Below are 16,624 nucleotides of genomic sequence, written 5' to 3' on the forward strand. Positions count from 1 at the left end.
CCTGACATCTGTAGGAAGGTCATTCCACCACTGCGGAGCAAGGGTGGAGAAGGAGCGGGCTCTGGAGGCAGGGGAGCGTAGCGGATGTAGAGCTAGTCTTCTAGTGCAGGCGGAGCGGAGAGGTAGAGTGGGGGGTGTAGGGAGAGATGAGGGTCTGGAGGTAGCTGGGTGCAGTCTGGTCAAGGCATCTGTAGGCTAGTACAAGAGTCTTGAACTGGATGCGAGCGGTGATCGGGAGCCAGTGGAGCGAGCGGAGTAGTGGAGTAGCGTGGGCGAAGCGAGGCAGAGAGAACACCAGGCGGGCAGCAGAGTTCTGGATGAGCTGGAGCGGACGGGTGGCGGACGCAGGGAGGCCAGCCAGGAGGGAGTTGCAGTAGTCTAGGCGGGAGAGTACCAGGGCCTGGACCAGGAGCTAGGTAGCATAGTTGGTGAGGAAGGGTCGGATTCTTCGGATGTTGCTCAGGAAGAATCGGCAAGTGCGTGCTAGAGTGGAGATGTGCTGGGAATAAGAGAGGCAGGGGTCCAGGGTGACTCCAAGGTTCTTAGCTGAGGAAGAGGGAGAGAGTGTGGTAGATTCCAGAGGAACAGAGATAGAGAGATCAGAGGAGGGGGAGGAGGAGGAGGACGGAAAGAAAAGGAGGTCAGATTTAGAGAGGTTGAGTTTGAGGTGATGCGAGTGCATCCAGGAGGAAATAGCACACAGACAGGTAGAGATACGGGAGGAGATGGTGGAGTCAGAGGTGGGGAAGGAGAGGAAAATCTGAGCATCATCAGCATAGAAATGGTATGAGAAACCATAGGATGCGATGAGGGGGCCCAGGGAGCGGGTGTAGAGAGAGAACAGGAGAGGACCCAAGACTGACCCTTGGGGGACTCCAGTTAAGAGAGGGTGAGTTGTGGAGGTTGCAATCCAACAAGATTAATCCAACAAGATTGCTTTGTTCAAGGATCCAAGTTGAGCTCATACATTCCAGCAAACTGAGCTTCTGCTTCTTGTTTTTAAAATGCACACAGCTGTTACCATTGCCTCAGCAATACCATTTACCCACAATACACTGCTCCATGTCATACTACACAACTTGCTTACATCCCTAGAATTCCCATTGTTCCTAATCAATTTACTCTTGGAAGTATGGGAATTGTAGTCTGTCCTATATTAAAGCTGTATGTTAACCCAGCTTAAACAAATACATTGTTCTATTGCTAGTGTGACAATACTAGTTTGTTTTCGTTATGGTCAAAATAATAGAAACCCACCTTTTCCATCATAAGACCATTGTGAAAACCTGATCATTTGTCACACATCCTCCTTCCCTTACAATGTACCCTGGACAGTACATCTGCGTTAGCGTTTTTTAAACCACTCTTGTGCTCGATACAGTTGGAGTGCTAAAAACCACTGTGATACTTTCAGATTTTTTTCCTTATTTTCCTTCATCCACTTTAATGGTGAATGATCAGTAACCAGAATGAATTCTTGCCCTAGATAATATTTCAGACTTTATATTGCCCAACGAACTGCCAAACACTCTTTCTCCACTTCCACATATCTACTTTCTCTTGGTAGTAACTTATGGCTTAGGTACATTATAGGAAATCTGGTACCTTTAACACCGGCCCACTACACAGGATATTTTTAAGTGTTTCAAATGATGTCTCTGTCATTTCCGTCCACTTTACTTTATTTGGTGCTGCTTTCCTCATCAATTCTGTTACTGGTGCTGCAACTGAAGGGAAATCAGGCACAAATCGTCTGTAGTATCCTGCTAAACTGAGAAAAGCCCTTATTTGCTTTTTTGTTTTGTGGTATTGGCCTGTCTATAATTGCATCTACCTTATTCATTTGTGGTTTAATTACTCCACTTCAAACAATTTATCCTAAATATTTGGCTTCTGACAACCCCGCAAAACATTTGTCTGGATTAGCTGTTAAAGAGACTTCTCTTAGACTCTGTAAGACGGCATTTACTCTATTTAAGTGAGTTTCCCAACTTTCTGAAAAGATCACAATATTGTCAAGGTAGGCGGAAGCGTACTCTGTATGAGGCCTTAGGACTTTATCCATTAAACGTTGAAATATAGCTGAGGTGCCAGGAGACCAAATGGCATAACCTTATATTGATATAAGCCACTGGGAGTAGAGAAAGCTGTTTTTTCTTTAGAGGCGGGACTTACAGGGATTTGCCAATATCCTTTTGTAAGATCTAGTGTTGTCAAGTATTTAGCCTTTCCTAATCTTTCTATTAGTTCATCAACTCGCGACATGGGATATACATTGAATTTTGACACTTTGTTCAGTTGTCGGAAATCGTTGCAGAAACTCATCAAAAAAAGTATTTGGGTTTCAATGTGCACTGCAACTGCTGCTTGTCACCATTTTTTTTTTTTTTTTGCAGGTACTGCAGCTTACAGCTATGGCCAAAAGTTTTGCAACAGCCTATAGAATTGACTAATTTTGCTCCATAAAGTCAAATTAAACCTGCTGAAAATTTGAGATTTCAATATAATTTTGTAGTTTATTTGATTACATGATGTTAAATAAAATATCAAAATTATGTTCATATAGCTTTTTTTTCTTTTTATTTATGTCTCAATAATAAAAAATTCTAGGTGATGCAAAACTTTTAGCCATAGCTGTAGATTGTGTTTCTTCTGCTGTAGCTGTTATTTTGATAATTGCATATGGGAGTGTGGCGGGGTACACCCTGCTCCTGTGCGTATTTTGTGTTTTATTGTTATTATTGTTTTACAACATGGATGGGGTTAAAATGCCCCATCCAGCTAAAATTGTGAGAATGCGTGGTCAACAGCTAGTGATTATTGACAGATTGACTGTCGACCATGCGCATGAGAAAGCCTTTGCAGAAGATAATTAATAGCCAGTTAATCCCTTAACCACAATATAAAAACCAGCAGCTTTTACTGAGCGGGGTTGGGTGTTCAGGGATTAAGAATGAGAGAAATACAAACAATTACTACCTGTGCTGGATTAGGACCAGCACAATACTTGTTTGTTTGTTTTGTTGGATTATTGTGTCTGTTTATTTTGGCCACTGTGTCACTTTGTTTTGTGTGAAGTGTTTTGTTTAAACGTCTTATTTATTAAATACGCGCAGGAGCGCTTCATCCCGCACTACTGGTGTCTGTTTACTTTCTGGTCTGACGGCACCACCAAGCCATCCTGTTCGCCGGGAGTCAGCCAACAGAAAGCTGAAGACAAAGCAGCTGGGGAGTTAAATATACATACAACGTGAATTATTAACATCAGTAATTCAGTAAATTCATGGAATTTGGGTGTGTATAAAGTATGCAAGGAGGCAAGCAAAAAAAAATGTTAATATATGTAACTTTATGTAAACTGTCAAAAATCCTATTGCCCATTACATTAAATGGCACCTGCCAGATAGTGTTGACATTTTAGCAACAAAAGGCTAACCTTGGAAGTTCTGGGTTTAATACATAAGCCCCAACATTAATGAAAACCTAGATAGAGAACAGGAGGTGGATTTGAGTAATCACATAAAAAATATAACTTGATAGTATGGATCACACTAGATATCTAGTCCTTTGAAACAGTGGGAGTTGTACAACACCTGTAACATGCACAAATGATTTGCTAATTAAATGACACCCCTGATATTACTTTATCTTCTTTCAGTCACAATTACAAGATGACAGATATGTCAGGCTTTGAAAATGTTTGGTGGAGACCACTGGCCCTAAATGTTTGGTGGAAGCCTGTTCTAAATTGTTCAATTGAACCACTTAAACCTCTATCCAGACCCTGAAGTTGTTGTAAAACTTGAAGTGGAATGACCCTACAGGACCATGATTGGCACCCCTGTAACAGAGTTACAGCAGGTGCAAATGCATGAATATGACTGACACACACACCAGGTACATAGAAACAAACAAACAAACAAACAAAAAAACAACCACCAAAAGAAAAGTGTTGATGTTTTCATTTTTATTGTTTGGGACAAAAAAAGGAAAAAGCTAGACTATCAAAGGTCCTACATGCAGATTATTTAATGACATGTCAAACAACACACATTCTACTCACTTTTTCACTTTTTTTTTCACTTTTTTTTTTTTTTTTTTTTTTACACAAGTAAAATATTACTTTCAATTAACTACAATTAGATGACATCAGACAAAATCATCTTCTTTAGTATTGGTAAGTATTTAATTTAAACGTTAGGCATTAATAGGTCTGGACTCAAAAAAATCTTCCTGAAGTTTCACCCATATCAATACTATAAAATGTGGATCAGACCATGTTATAACACGTAAAGCCTACCTCAAGTGTTTGGTAATAAACACTGTACCTCCTTCAGTTTAACAGTGGTAAAAGAAGGCTGTATTACAGGAGACTTATTTTGAATTCAAAGTTTACACAGAACTTAATTACATATTCTAAAGACATACCCCTTTTTCTGGCCCTCTCATCCACAGGCACTACCACAAGCACTACCATATTTCTGCATTGTTGCTAATTTTACACATAAGGACTATTCAAATACAGACACAGTATTGGAATTACAAAGGTGGTAGTGCTCAGATGTAAGCCACAAAACAGTCTGAAACAGATTTTCATTAAATTACAACTACTCCACAGAACACAGTTTCACAAGTCATGCGATATGCAGTGTCTAGAAAAAAACATAAAAAGCTAAGTATTTAAAAAAAAACAATAGAAATAACTAATGAAACACAGCGTTTTCTTTCTATTTTTTCCATCATAAAGATAAACTATAAACATCTTCACCTCTCTTGTTCATGCCTCAATCACGAAAGCTGCATTAGGTGTTGTACGTCGCTTGCACACTGGTGAAGTTGAGTGTTTCCAATAAACAGCACATTGCTTGGAGTGAAGCAGAAGTCTTTTACATTACCATGTGACACCGGATATGCAAACCAGAGCTGCCATCTTCAAAACAATGTAAAACAAAAGCTGTGATGTTTTTTTTTTTTTTTTTATTTTGCTTACTTTTTTCAAACAGTCAGTAGCTGTTAAAAAAGCTAAACGTTGTTCACTGCGTAATGCAAACTGTAAATGTCCAGAAAGAAAAAATAAGGCCCCTGAAATCAATATCTTCAAATCTTAAGAATGAAAAAAGAAATGTACTTCACATGGTAGGAAAAGGTATCAAAAACAGCGTGCTACACCATTCTGGAAGATGTGTCTGCAGTAAAATGTCCGAGATTTTGCTTTTGCCGACGCCCTCTGTTGTTTTTGGGACATTTTCTGTAAATAAAAAAGGAAAACAAATTGGCAAGGTGTGTAATATTTTTTGCAGTATGTCTAATAGAGTATAATTCACGTAATAACATACTTAGCATGAGAATGCTCAAATAGTTCATCCATTTTATGATATTCATTTAGCCCAGGGGTAGAGAAGCTACTTGTTACATGTATAATGAATGGCTTTATTTGGCCCTTCCTGTCCATGTCTTTGTACTTTACAGAACTACAGTGTGGATATTAAGAGTTTGGGTAACTGAATCACTTTTTGAGTGTCAGTTTTATCTAGTGCATTGCAACTGTGTATCAAGTTTCCTTTAGTATATGTTTATTTAATTGCTGGGGAAACAGTGTCTGAGTGGGTCATAATATCATTCTGTGTATGAAATTAACAGAATTGAAATATATAGTGGGGGGTCCTAAGCCATTCTCTGTGTCTACTTTGTTTCTGGTCCCAAATTTCCCCCATCGCTGAAGGAATCATTTGGCGGCGGGAGTATCATGCACAAGGCAAGCCAGACAGTTTTGCGTGCTTTGACACCTCGGACAGAAAACAGTCCATCTCATAAATCCAGCCGACAGGGGGACGTGTCAGCGGACCAATTGAGAACAAGGGGCCGTCTAGGAACGAGAACAACCAATGAGAAACACCCCACGTGGACTCAGGCACAGCCCAAAATAAACAAACTGACCAATCACAGGGTGGAATTCAGAATCACAAAAGCAGCCGCACGACTTTCAAAGGACATGCTTCCCATATGCGCTTCCCACACTAAGCAAGCTTCCCACACAAGGAACAGGGCTCCAGGCAAGAGGAAGAACGTTTCTGAAGTCATGGGAGCATAACTGCTTGAATTCATGGAAGGGAAGGATGAAACAATGTTCTGAAGAATGGCTAAAATCAGCTTTGAAGAGAGCCCTAGATCTTTGTCCTAAGAGAGACTGAAACAGTAAACGGGACACTACCTTGATCTGAAAGCTGGTCTTGGTTTCCACGTCGCTCCACAAAATGGACAGAAGCATAGCCAGCAGCTGGGCCTAATGCCATGTACTAGCCATACAGAAGAACTGCAACGATAACACTTCTACGAACTACATAACTTTCCAATTGCAATGCATTATCTGAACTGAGTTACATCTGATCAACGGAACTATTTCCAGTTAGAAAACTGCCGACAAAGATGATAATGCTGCAAGACTTGGAAATCAACAAGCTGATCAACATTTGAAAATAACTATTTGTTTATTGCGAGCCGATGAAATACAATGCGTACTTCAAGCAAAGTACCGTCTTCTGTCATTGGAATTTCAGATCCAGAGAGAGAAGCTGCCGTGTTCATCAACAAAGCAGATTGCCTTTTTTGTTGAAAATCGGTAAGTATTCAACATATTAAATACTTTATGACTAGAGAAATTAACTGTAGCAAATGCTATCCAGTTAGTGGATAAACTGTTCTAGGAATAGAATATAACTTCCTGTTTAGAGTGTGTAAGAATATATTTGGTTTGTTGAAATGTGCAACTCAAAGGAGTTACATCATAAATGCAGAGAATTTGATCATTGCCCCATTTCTGAGTTCATTTGAATATATAATCAATTGAGGTTGATAACATATTATTAGTTTGGTACACATCACATCTAAACTATCACACAGTAAAACTAATTTGCTAAATTAGGTACTGGAATGTTGGATTCCATTCTGAATGGGAAGTTGAATTAATTCTCGTGCATATTGACATGGATTACAACGAGAAACGGGTATTGAAAATACTAATGCAAAGTAGACACTTTGCAGTGTGATCAGCCATAATTAATATTAGTATATTAACCATACATGCTAATGATGTTATGGTCATTGTAATCATTAGACTATGAAATCAATGAACTGTATACTATTCACGTATATCTCTAACCAATCGCCTTTCCTTTCTGGAATATTAGATTAGTTGTGCACCTTTTTTATTCTTAAATAAACTATTGTTTTATATTTCTGACACGTTGTGTAAATGTCGGTTATTGTCAAGGGAATCCGAGTTCTACATGATCCAGAACTTAAATATGGAATGTCTCATTTCTCACATTTTGACATCCCTAAGAGGGTGACTAGAGACCAATTTATATTTCAATAAATTGTATACCTAATTCACTACACAGTAAATAACAAGCAAAGACACCTCACAGTAAAATAGCTTCATTTTAAACAAGTTAAACACAGGTGCATTTCAGTACAATTACTTTTTCTAAGGGTTGCTTTGCTAATTGTTGATTAACGGAATTTGCAGCCTTGCACCACAATTTGGGACTGTTCTTATTGAAGAAGTTAATTTGCAGCGCAGTCTGTTTGTCTGCTGGCAAAACACAGTAGCCATGCACTAGATGACTTGGACCAGTTTACAGATCTTTGGTTGATCTAGTCTTTCTGTCTATGGTAACTACAAAGAAAAATAAAAAAAACAGAACCGGTCAGAGTAAAGTTCCTTTCTAGTAAAGATCTAAAGGAATTCTGCTCATACATCAGGTGGGGGTGATAATAAATAAATCTAAAAGGCACTGGAGTCTCAAAGCACTAACATTAAAACAGTACCCATGAGTATGTCAATCTAAAAGATGCATGGTTGAGTCAAACCATTTATTCTCTGATTGCATACTGCAGATATAAGGCTGATCTGCGTCCTTGAAATAGTACCCAGACTTTGGAAACTGCAGTTCAGCGCTCTCACACACTTCTAATATTTACAAACAAAGCAAACCAAACATGGGAACAAACAAAAGGTTTAAATAAAATACATAATTTAAACAAAAAACTATTTGAAACACAAGAAATTACACCCAAGCTTCAGCTATCTTGGTGTGTTCTCTCTCTCTCTCTCTCTCTCTCTCTCTCTCTCTCTCTCTCTCTCTCTCTCTCTCTCTCTCTCTCTCTCTCTCTCTCTCTCTCTCTCTCTCTCTCTCTCTCTCTCTCTCTCTCTCTCTCTCTCTCTCTCTCTCTCTCTCTCTCTCTCTCTCTCTCTCTCTCTCTCTCTCTCTCTCTCTCTCTCTCTCTCCACCCCAAACAAACATTTCCTTTGGCTTTTTATAGCATGTGGCCAGGGGTTGATTGATGATCAATCAATCAGCCCCCTGGCCACATTCCACACTTTTCCATTTGAACAAGTAAACATTCCACACTTTTCAATAAACAAATTCAACATCTTAAACATTACCAAACCATTTAAACCATGTGGCTGTGCATAGGTGGCCATCTTGGCCCCAGGCTGTCCCTGGCTGCCAGCCACAAAACACATATTCTCGGCGTGCCGGGCCTCTGCCCTGTCACAGAGCTGTATTATATGTCCATCTATTTTTCTATTGTAGAAAAAGACATAGCTGAGTTATTATTTAAAATGACACTTGGTTCAATAAATCAAAAGACTCCTAGCCCCCATTCCCTGATATGTCTATAATAGTTTTGCTGTAGTGTAACGATATAGTATATTTACCTTGTAATGCACATCACAACAGCAACTATAATTGCTATCTGCACTGCTCCTATTATTGCTGCAATGAGGACATAGTGGAGTTTCTGTCCACTTGGAACAACATAAAGAATGTTGAAGTCTTGAGTTTCATCACACTGTGTCCCTTTATAGCCGGAATCACACCTTTAAGAGAAACAGAGAACTCTGATCAAAAACTATTTTTCCTTTAGATTACCACACAGTTAATATGGATGGTGTGATATCCTTTCCTCACCCTTGATCAGCATGCATGTATGGCAACTACAGTGTTCCATCTTTGTTAACAGACAGAACTGTAGATAATGTTATTTTATTCTGTGACCTGGATATCCAGTGCCTAATCACTGGTCCCTGATAGTGATAAAGCTGAGCACTTTTTCTGATCTGAACCTCTGGTGAAACATGGCAAGTAAGAATAAAAATGCAGTCATTGGTGCAAAGAAACTGATAGATAAAAAACAATGCATGTTTGAAATGTAAAATAAATTGGTTGGTTGGTTAAGAAGTGGAGACCCCCCCATTAGTATGAGACAAGGTCTCTGTGAAAATAATTATACCCGCTCAAAAATCTTCAGAAAGATTTGAGAAGCCCTTATTGAAATCAGAACATTAGCATTACTTTCAAATGTAGATCCCCTTAATGAAACTTATTATTATTTATTCACAAAAGATTTTTGACAAGGATTTAACTGTGAGTGAAAGGCAGCCTCCTCAATCTCTGTACCTCCATTCAGCTTTGAAAAGGTCCCTCATATAAACTATTTGAATGAAACTATACATAATTGTGCTGTGAACAAAAGAAAGAAAAACTATTACAGTTCAATACAATGCAAATTACCCTTTATATATATATAAAGGGTATACACACCAATGCTCCATTATGGTTTAATTGAGCTGCTGCATATGAATTAATGGGAGGTTTGTACTGTCTTTGTTTTTTCTTTTAATCTGAAGAGGGTTATAAAAGAGTGACATTTTCAGTTGTGTTCTTATAATAAAAACTACACCAAATAAGTTCTTACCGACAAGAAGGCTTGTCATACTTAAATTCACATTTTCCATATTTGCAGAAATCAATGTAGTTCTCTGAACAAGCATCAGGGTATCCTTCTCCTTGATCACCAGCATCTTCAATAAAAAACCAAAATGTATGAACAATTTAATAGAAAAAACACACAGCATAATATGAAAGCAAAGCATGCCTCATGGGGGACGAATGTATGACATATACGAAAAAATGTGCATTTTGATGACCTTAGTCCTATTTTTCTACATGTATGGAATGACCTAGACAAATAATGTGAGAATTATTTTAAATAGTATTTCAAAGGCTTTCCTCAAAATAATCACTGACTTAGGGTTGAGCAACCCTGCCAGCTTTGCTGTGTGAGACATGGTGCCTGAGACATGGAGCGAGTAGAAGAGGAGACTGGCATGCCCACTCTTATAAGGCAGTCAAAGGTGACGATATAATTTTATCATGAAAAAAGTGTGATTGTTTAATTTAGTGACATTACGTTGTTACAATACATGAGAGGTTTTATGTATGTTTAAATGTTATTTTCCAAGCTATTTGGTTAATGAATAGAAGTTATTTTTTTTTGGTAGCTTCGAACAAAGTTTTGCATCTCCCTATAGAATTAACTCATTTGTCTCCATAAAGTCGAATGAAACCTGCTGAATAATGTTACACATATTGAATTACATACCACTTTGTAGTTTTCCACTCATTTAATGAAAAACTGACAAATTAAAAAAATGTGACATTTCAAAATCTAACATGAAATACTGAACTACTGTTATGGCTTCCGGTAGACTTTGCAATATAATTTTGTAGTTTCTTTGATTACATAATGTTAAATAAAATATCTAAATTATGATCATATAGTTTATTTTTTATTATGTCTCAATCCTAAAATTTAGGTGATGCAAAACTTTTGGCCAGACTACTATAAAGAGCTGTTTAAGCAGACCAATAGGTATCCTTAATACTTAATACACTCCTGTAAATAGATTTAAGTTAGTTATTTTTGTTATATATATTTTTTATTTTGGTTAATTAATTTGGTTTAAAAATGTGCAGTGCTTTGGGTGTGGGGGTGTCCTACGTGAAAGATCTTACCTAAATGTAATTTTGTTTGTCTTATTTGTTTAATTGTGGTATTGTTGGTTCAACTGTACAGTTATAATATTGTGTTGCAGTATTATTATTATTATTATTATTATTATTATTATTATTATTATTATTATTATTATTATTACTTTTTTCTTAGCAGACGCCCTTATCCAGGGCGACTTACAGTCGTAAACAAAAATACATTTCAAGTATCTGCTCTCTTCTCTTCTACAAGTGTATCGTCCTATCTGTTCAAATTATGCCACTGCGGTAGAACAGTATTGATGGGTAATACTTTACTGAAAACACCATACCGGTAACTTTTAAATATTGACATTGCAATTAAAATCCTTGCTAATGGAATGTATTGATGAAATTAAAATTATAAAATGACCAAAAACAAATAAATACATACTGTATTTTTGTAATATTTTATTTTAAAGTAATGTGTCAATTATTAATTAACCCTCTCCAGGGAAAATGTGAAGCTGGAATTCATTCTCTTACCTTTATATTCAGGACGATACTGAATTCCTTCTTCCTTCTTCCCAGATAATACTTTATCTTCTTTTACTAGAATAAAGCATACAAATAACAAATTAGCAGAACTAATCTACAGTATATTGCATGTGAAGTCATTTTGTGGGATACACTTTTTTTTTTACCCTCAGGTATTCCTCAACAGTATTACAAGGCTATATTAAACTATTTATCGGGTGCCTCTATTTTAACTACTGGCTGGCAGACTTTTCCTTACCCAAATAAAATGTATCTGTACTCACATGGGATGGCTAGAGTCACTATTCTGCCCCACAGTATTAAACTTGCAGGCCATCTCATGCAGCTTTTTATACAAAATAAAGAGGAATAAAATAATGCAACCTTGTGAAAGGTTTATGTTGTTTATAAATGGTTTGATCCATATCTGAAAGAAGTACCAGTACAGTAGCTGATAGTATTCTGAATATTGTTGAATATATATATATATATATATATATATATATATATATATATATATATATATATATATATATATATACACACACACACACACACAGACGTGCTCAAATTTGTTGGTACCCTTACAGCTCATTGAAATAATGCTTCATTCCTCCTGAAAAGTGATGAAATTAAAAGCTACTTTATCATGAAAACTTGCATGCCTTTGGTATGTCATAGAATAAAGCAAAGAAGCTGTGAAAAGAGATGAATTATTGCTCATTCTACAAAGATATTCTAAAATGGCCTGGACACATTTGTTGGTACCCCTTAGAAAAGATAATATATAATTGGATTATAGTGTTATTTCAAACTAATTAGTTTCTTTAATTAGTATCACACATGTCTCCAATCTTGTAATCAGTCATTCAGCCTATTTAAATGGAGAAAAGTAGTCACTGTGCTGTTTGGTATCATTGTGTGCACCACACTGAACATGGACCAGAGAAAGCAAAGGAGAGAGTTGTCTGAGGAGATCAGAAAGAAAATAATAGACACGCATGGTAAAGGTAAAGGCTACAAGACCATCTCCAAGCAGCTTGATGTTCCTGTGACAACAGTTGCAAATATTATTAAGAAGTTTAAGGTCCATGGAACTGTAGCCAACCTCCCTGGGCGCGGCCGCAAGAGGAAAATCGACCCCAGATTGAACAGAAGGATAGTGCGAATGGTAGAAAAAGAACCAAGGACAACTGCCAAAGAGATACAAGCTGAACTCCAAGGTGAAGGTACGTCAGTTTCTGATCGCACCATCCGTCGCTTTTTGAGCGAAAGTGGGCTCCATGGAAGAAGACCCAGGAGGACTCCACTTTTGACAGAAAAACATAAAGCCAGACTGGAATTTGCTAAAATGCATATTGACAAGCCACAATCCTTCTGGGAGAATGTCCTTTGGACAGAGGAGTCAAAACTGGAGCTTTTTGGCAAGTCACATCAGCTCTATGTTCACACATGAAAAAATGAAGCTTTCAAAGAAAAGAACACCATACCTACAGTGAAACATGGAGGAGACTCAGTTATGTTTTGGGGCTGCTTTGCTGCACCTGGCACAAGGTGCCTTGAATCTGTGCAGGGCACAATGAAATCTCAAGACTATCAAGGCATTCTGGAGCGAAACGTACTGCCCAGTGTCAGAAAGCTCTGTCTCAGTCGCAAGTCATGGGTCCTCCAACAGGATAATGACCCACAACAAACACACAGCTAAAAGCACCCAAGAATGGATAAGAACAAAACATTGGACTATTCTGAAGTGGCCTTCTATAAGTCCTGATCTGAATCCTACCGAACATCTATGGAAAGAGCTGAAACTTGCAGTCTGGAGACCCATCAAACCTGAGACAGCTGGAGCAGTTTGCTCAGGAAGAGTGGGCCAAACTACCTGTTAACAGGTGCAGAAGTCTCATTGAGAGCTACAGAAAACGTTTGATTGCAGTGATTGCCTCTAAAGGTTGTACAACAAAATATTAGGTTAGCGGTCCTATCATTTTTGTCCATGCCATTTTCATTTGTTTTCTTATTTACAATATTATGTTGAATAAAAAATCAAAAGCAAAGTCTGATTTATATTAAATATGGAATAAACAATGGTGGATGCCAATTACTTTTGTCAGTTTCAAGTTATTTCAGAGAAAATTGTGCATTCTTCGTTTTTTGTGGAGGGGTACCAACAAATTTGAGCATGTCTGTATATATAATATTTTTGTTTTTTAAATAGTGTCTGTTGCACTAATAACATTTACAGAAAACAACTAAATAGTTGCTATTTTCAACATGGGCTTATAAAAGTAAAATAAACATCATAAAACATAAATGAAACAAAAAAATAATTCAACTACCGTAAAAAATGGTGTATAAGTCGATTCTCTAGGCATTTTTGCGGGGCCCTTAAGGAGGGAGCAACTAATACACTGGTGCGATGTATGCGGCGGTGTGTCTAATATTAAACTACTGTACCAGTGCCACAATGGGATTGCTACAGCCACAGTTATTATGGCTCACACAAACTTAACCCTTTGCGGTCCATTGTCGGACTAGGTCCGACATTGCAATTATTCCTCTCAGGTCCTTTGTCGGACTGGGTCTGACATCATTATAGCAACGCAAAAAACGGGTTTCTAGTCGTTTTTTCTCCGGAAAAAGCCGAAAAAACCATTCAATTGCTGAGTGGGAGCGACAGGAGCCGAGGCAAGTCGGAAAAAAAAAAGGCGTATCTCATGAATAGTCATACATGGCCCTGGTATCAGATGACGGGGCGGTCGTAAGTAAACAAGCTGGCTGTCTGTGAATCAGCGCACAGAGAACACAGACATTTGCAGAGCTTTTTTGAGATGTTATAGTAATAAAATAATGACTTGGATCACATTATTGAGGAGTTTGGTGATCAAACGAGTGATCAGGAGATGATTGATCGGTATGTAAGACTTTTATTTTTATTATTATTTATTTCTTACATAGGTGAAAGCTATAACGAACGAAAGGGTGGGGCAGGGCTGGAGATGCCTTGTGAGTGCTTTGTTGATATGCAGGGCCATTTAAACCCGTTTGACTGTGGAAAAAAATACTTTTAAACAGCGCGTCTAAAATTAACTGCGCGTGTGAAAATTAATTAGACCTGGCGTGCCTGACGCGCAATTAATAAACGGACTGCAAAGGGTTAACTGTCAACATACCGATTATTTTTTCAGAATCTAACACAAAACCACTGTTCTAATTAAAAGTTTAAATTTGTTAATTTAAATACCCTTAGTCATTTTGAATGTTAAACGCAAGCTTTCAGACTTTTGACTGACCCAGACGCGTGTACGTAGAAATAGTGGTTAAAGTTACCAATCTTCAGAATATGAAAACGTCACAGTTATACTGCTTCAACACAAAAGCTGGCAATCTCTATGAATTTCCTTATTCCCACCCTCCTGAGCCATTGATTTGTAGCCCTGGGATCCGTAGCAAACAGCAATTGGTTAGAAAGCTGAGCAAACTTATCACGTCTTCCGTTCATTGTAACTGCAATGCTATAATAATGCAGGTGTCTGTCCAGACTGGATAAAGTAGGACAAAAAATGAAAATGCTACACAACAAGTTTGAAATTGCGCGTTGCTGAATTTGCCGAAATGAATGGCAATCGCAATGCTGAAAAAACAGTAAGTGACTGGAAACGAAACAAAGACAAACTTAAATATGGTGAAAGAAAAACAAGCTGATAAGAGGAGGAACGTGTTTATGGTCCGATGTAGAAAACATTTTGTTTGAACGGAGTACAGTACTTTGAATGACTTTACATACTGTAGCGTTCTAAATTTCAGTGCAATGCAGTGGTACACTTGTAAAGTATGTGTATGGTTATGGTTAACAAAACAAAATGAATGTACAGTCAAACTTGTATTAAGAGACCACTCAAGGGGCAGTCTAATAGTGGCCTCTTAACACAGGTGGTCTCTTAAAAGAGGGCCCATAACTTATACATTTTATATTTGTCTCTGACATGCTTTCCTGTAATTATGTATGTCTTAGATGCACTAATAAAAGCCAGAAGATGTAAAATGAAGAAAAGGAAGTATGTAATTTAATAACATTCATTTAGATAATGCATTTACAAAGCAAAATTATTTTGTGAAAGTAATGACTGCTTGCCTGTCTCAGGTCACACAAAATGTTTTAAATCCTTTGCACATTTCAATGCCTGTGTCTGCCTTTCAGGTACGTGTTGATTCATTGCATCCTGAAACCAACGCCAGCAAAAGCATAAGATATTTTTTGATTACTGCGCCACATCCTAATTATGAGAACATTCTGTTAAATTAGCAGGAAAGAACAACACAACACGAAACTGACACATTGGAAGCTACCTAGTTCCCAGGGAAGTGTGAGAACGAAATGCAAGTTAAAGTAGCATCTGGGGGAAGTGATTAATGTCATTCCTTGCTCTTGTGTTCGAATAATGAAGAAGGTGAAACAGAATCAGCAAGTCAATCAGGATATCAAGGTAAAAAGAAGCGACTTTGTTTAGTAATTAACAGTTTAATTAAGATATTGAATCAGCTCAAAACATGGTCACGTCAACAAAAATAAAAACCTAAAACTTCAAGCCCTAGTTCTTTCCGTTTCAAAATGCTGTATCTGCATCTTTCTAGTGCTGAATTTTCAGCAGTTTTTCTGGCACTTACTATCTTTACAAGTTCAATAACTTTAATTCTGTCATCTAGGAAGGACCTTTTGTTTCTCCACATTTTCTCTTTTCCTTTACAAGAGAGCACTGTTGTTTTATTGATTACGGATAAAAGACTGCTAAAATGGTTACTGTATTCCTTTGAATTTAGGATGTACCATTTAAAACCATATTGTTCTTATAACAACAGCCCTGTGTAAGTGTGCTTAATACAGGTTTGAGTCCGTTGCTGGGTAAGAGAATTGTGGTTGCTGGTCGCGTTAGACAGGTGGTCACGTAATACAGTTAAATAAAAGCACAAATATCATTGGGAGGAATTTAAAGTGGTCATTTAGACCAGGTGGTCACATGAGCAGGTTTGACTGTATTTGTACAGCATGAAGTTTAATGCAATTGCACTGCACCGTATGCAACATTAAGATGTTTTGTTTACTGGTTATTACATGGTGCACTGTTTATTGTTTTTTTTTGCTTTTTTAAATTGAAGCGTGCAGCACTGTTTAATACTTTTATTTTAAATTTGAATTTATACAATTCATTTGTGAAAGCCAATGCAGCTGGAACTACTGTCTAAGTATGGTTTTGGAATATAAATGTTCA

At 37.4% G+C, this 16,624-nt stretch overlaps 1 protein-coding gene across 1 annotated transcript in view; it reads right to left on the reverse strand.

Moving 5' to 3' along the window:
• Positions 1–3,947: 3,947 nt before the first annotated feature.
• Positions 3,948–16,624, reverse strand: part of LOC117399552 (tomoregulin-1-like) — a 139,261-nt gene continuing 126,584 nt past the window's right edge. Inside the window, exons 7-10 of the mRNA XM_033998816.3 lie at positions 11,367–11,432; positions 9,766–9,871; positions 8,726–8,887; positions 3,948–5,248 (exon numbers count right to left, since the gene is read on the reverse strand). Coding sequence (XP_033854707.1) covers positions 5,164–5,248; positions 8,726–8,887; positions 9,766–9,871; positions 11,367–11,432 — 419 coding nt within the window. The 3' untranslated portion in view covers positions 3,948–5,163. The remainder of the gene's footprint in view (positions 5,249–8,725; positions 8,888–9,765; positions 9,872–11,366; positions 11,433–16,624) is intronic.

Source organism: Acipenser ruthenus, chromosome 4, assembly GCF_902713425.1.
Source record: "Acipenser ruthenus chromosome 4, fAciRut3.2 maternal haplotype, whole genome shotgun sequence".
NCBI classification, from domain to species: Eukaryota; Metazoa; Chordata; class Actinopteri; order Acipenseriformes; family Acipenseridae; genus Acipenser; species Acipenser ruthenus.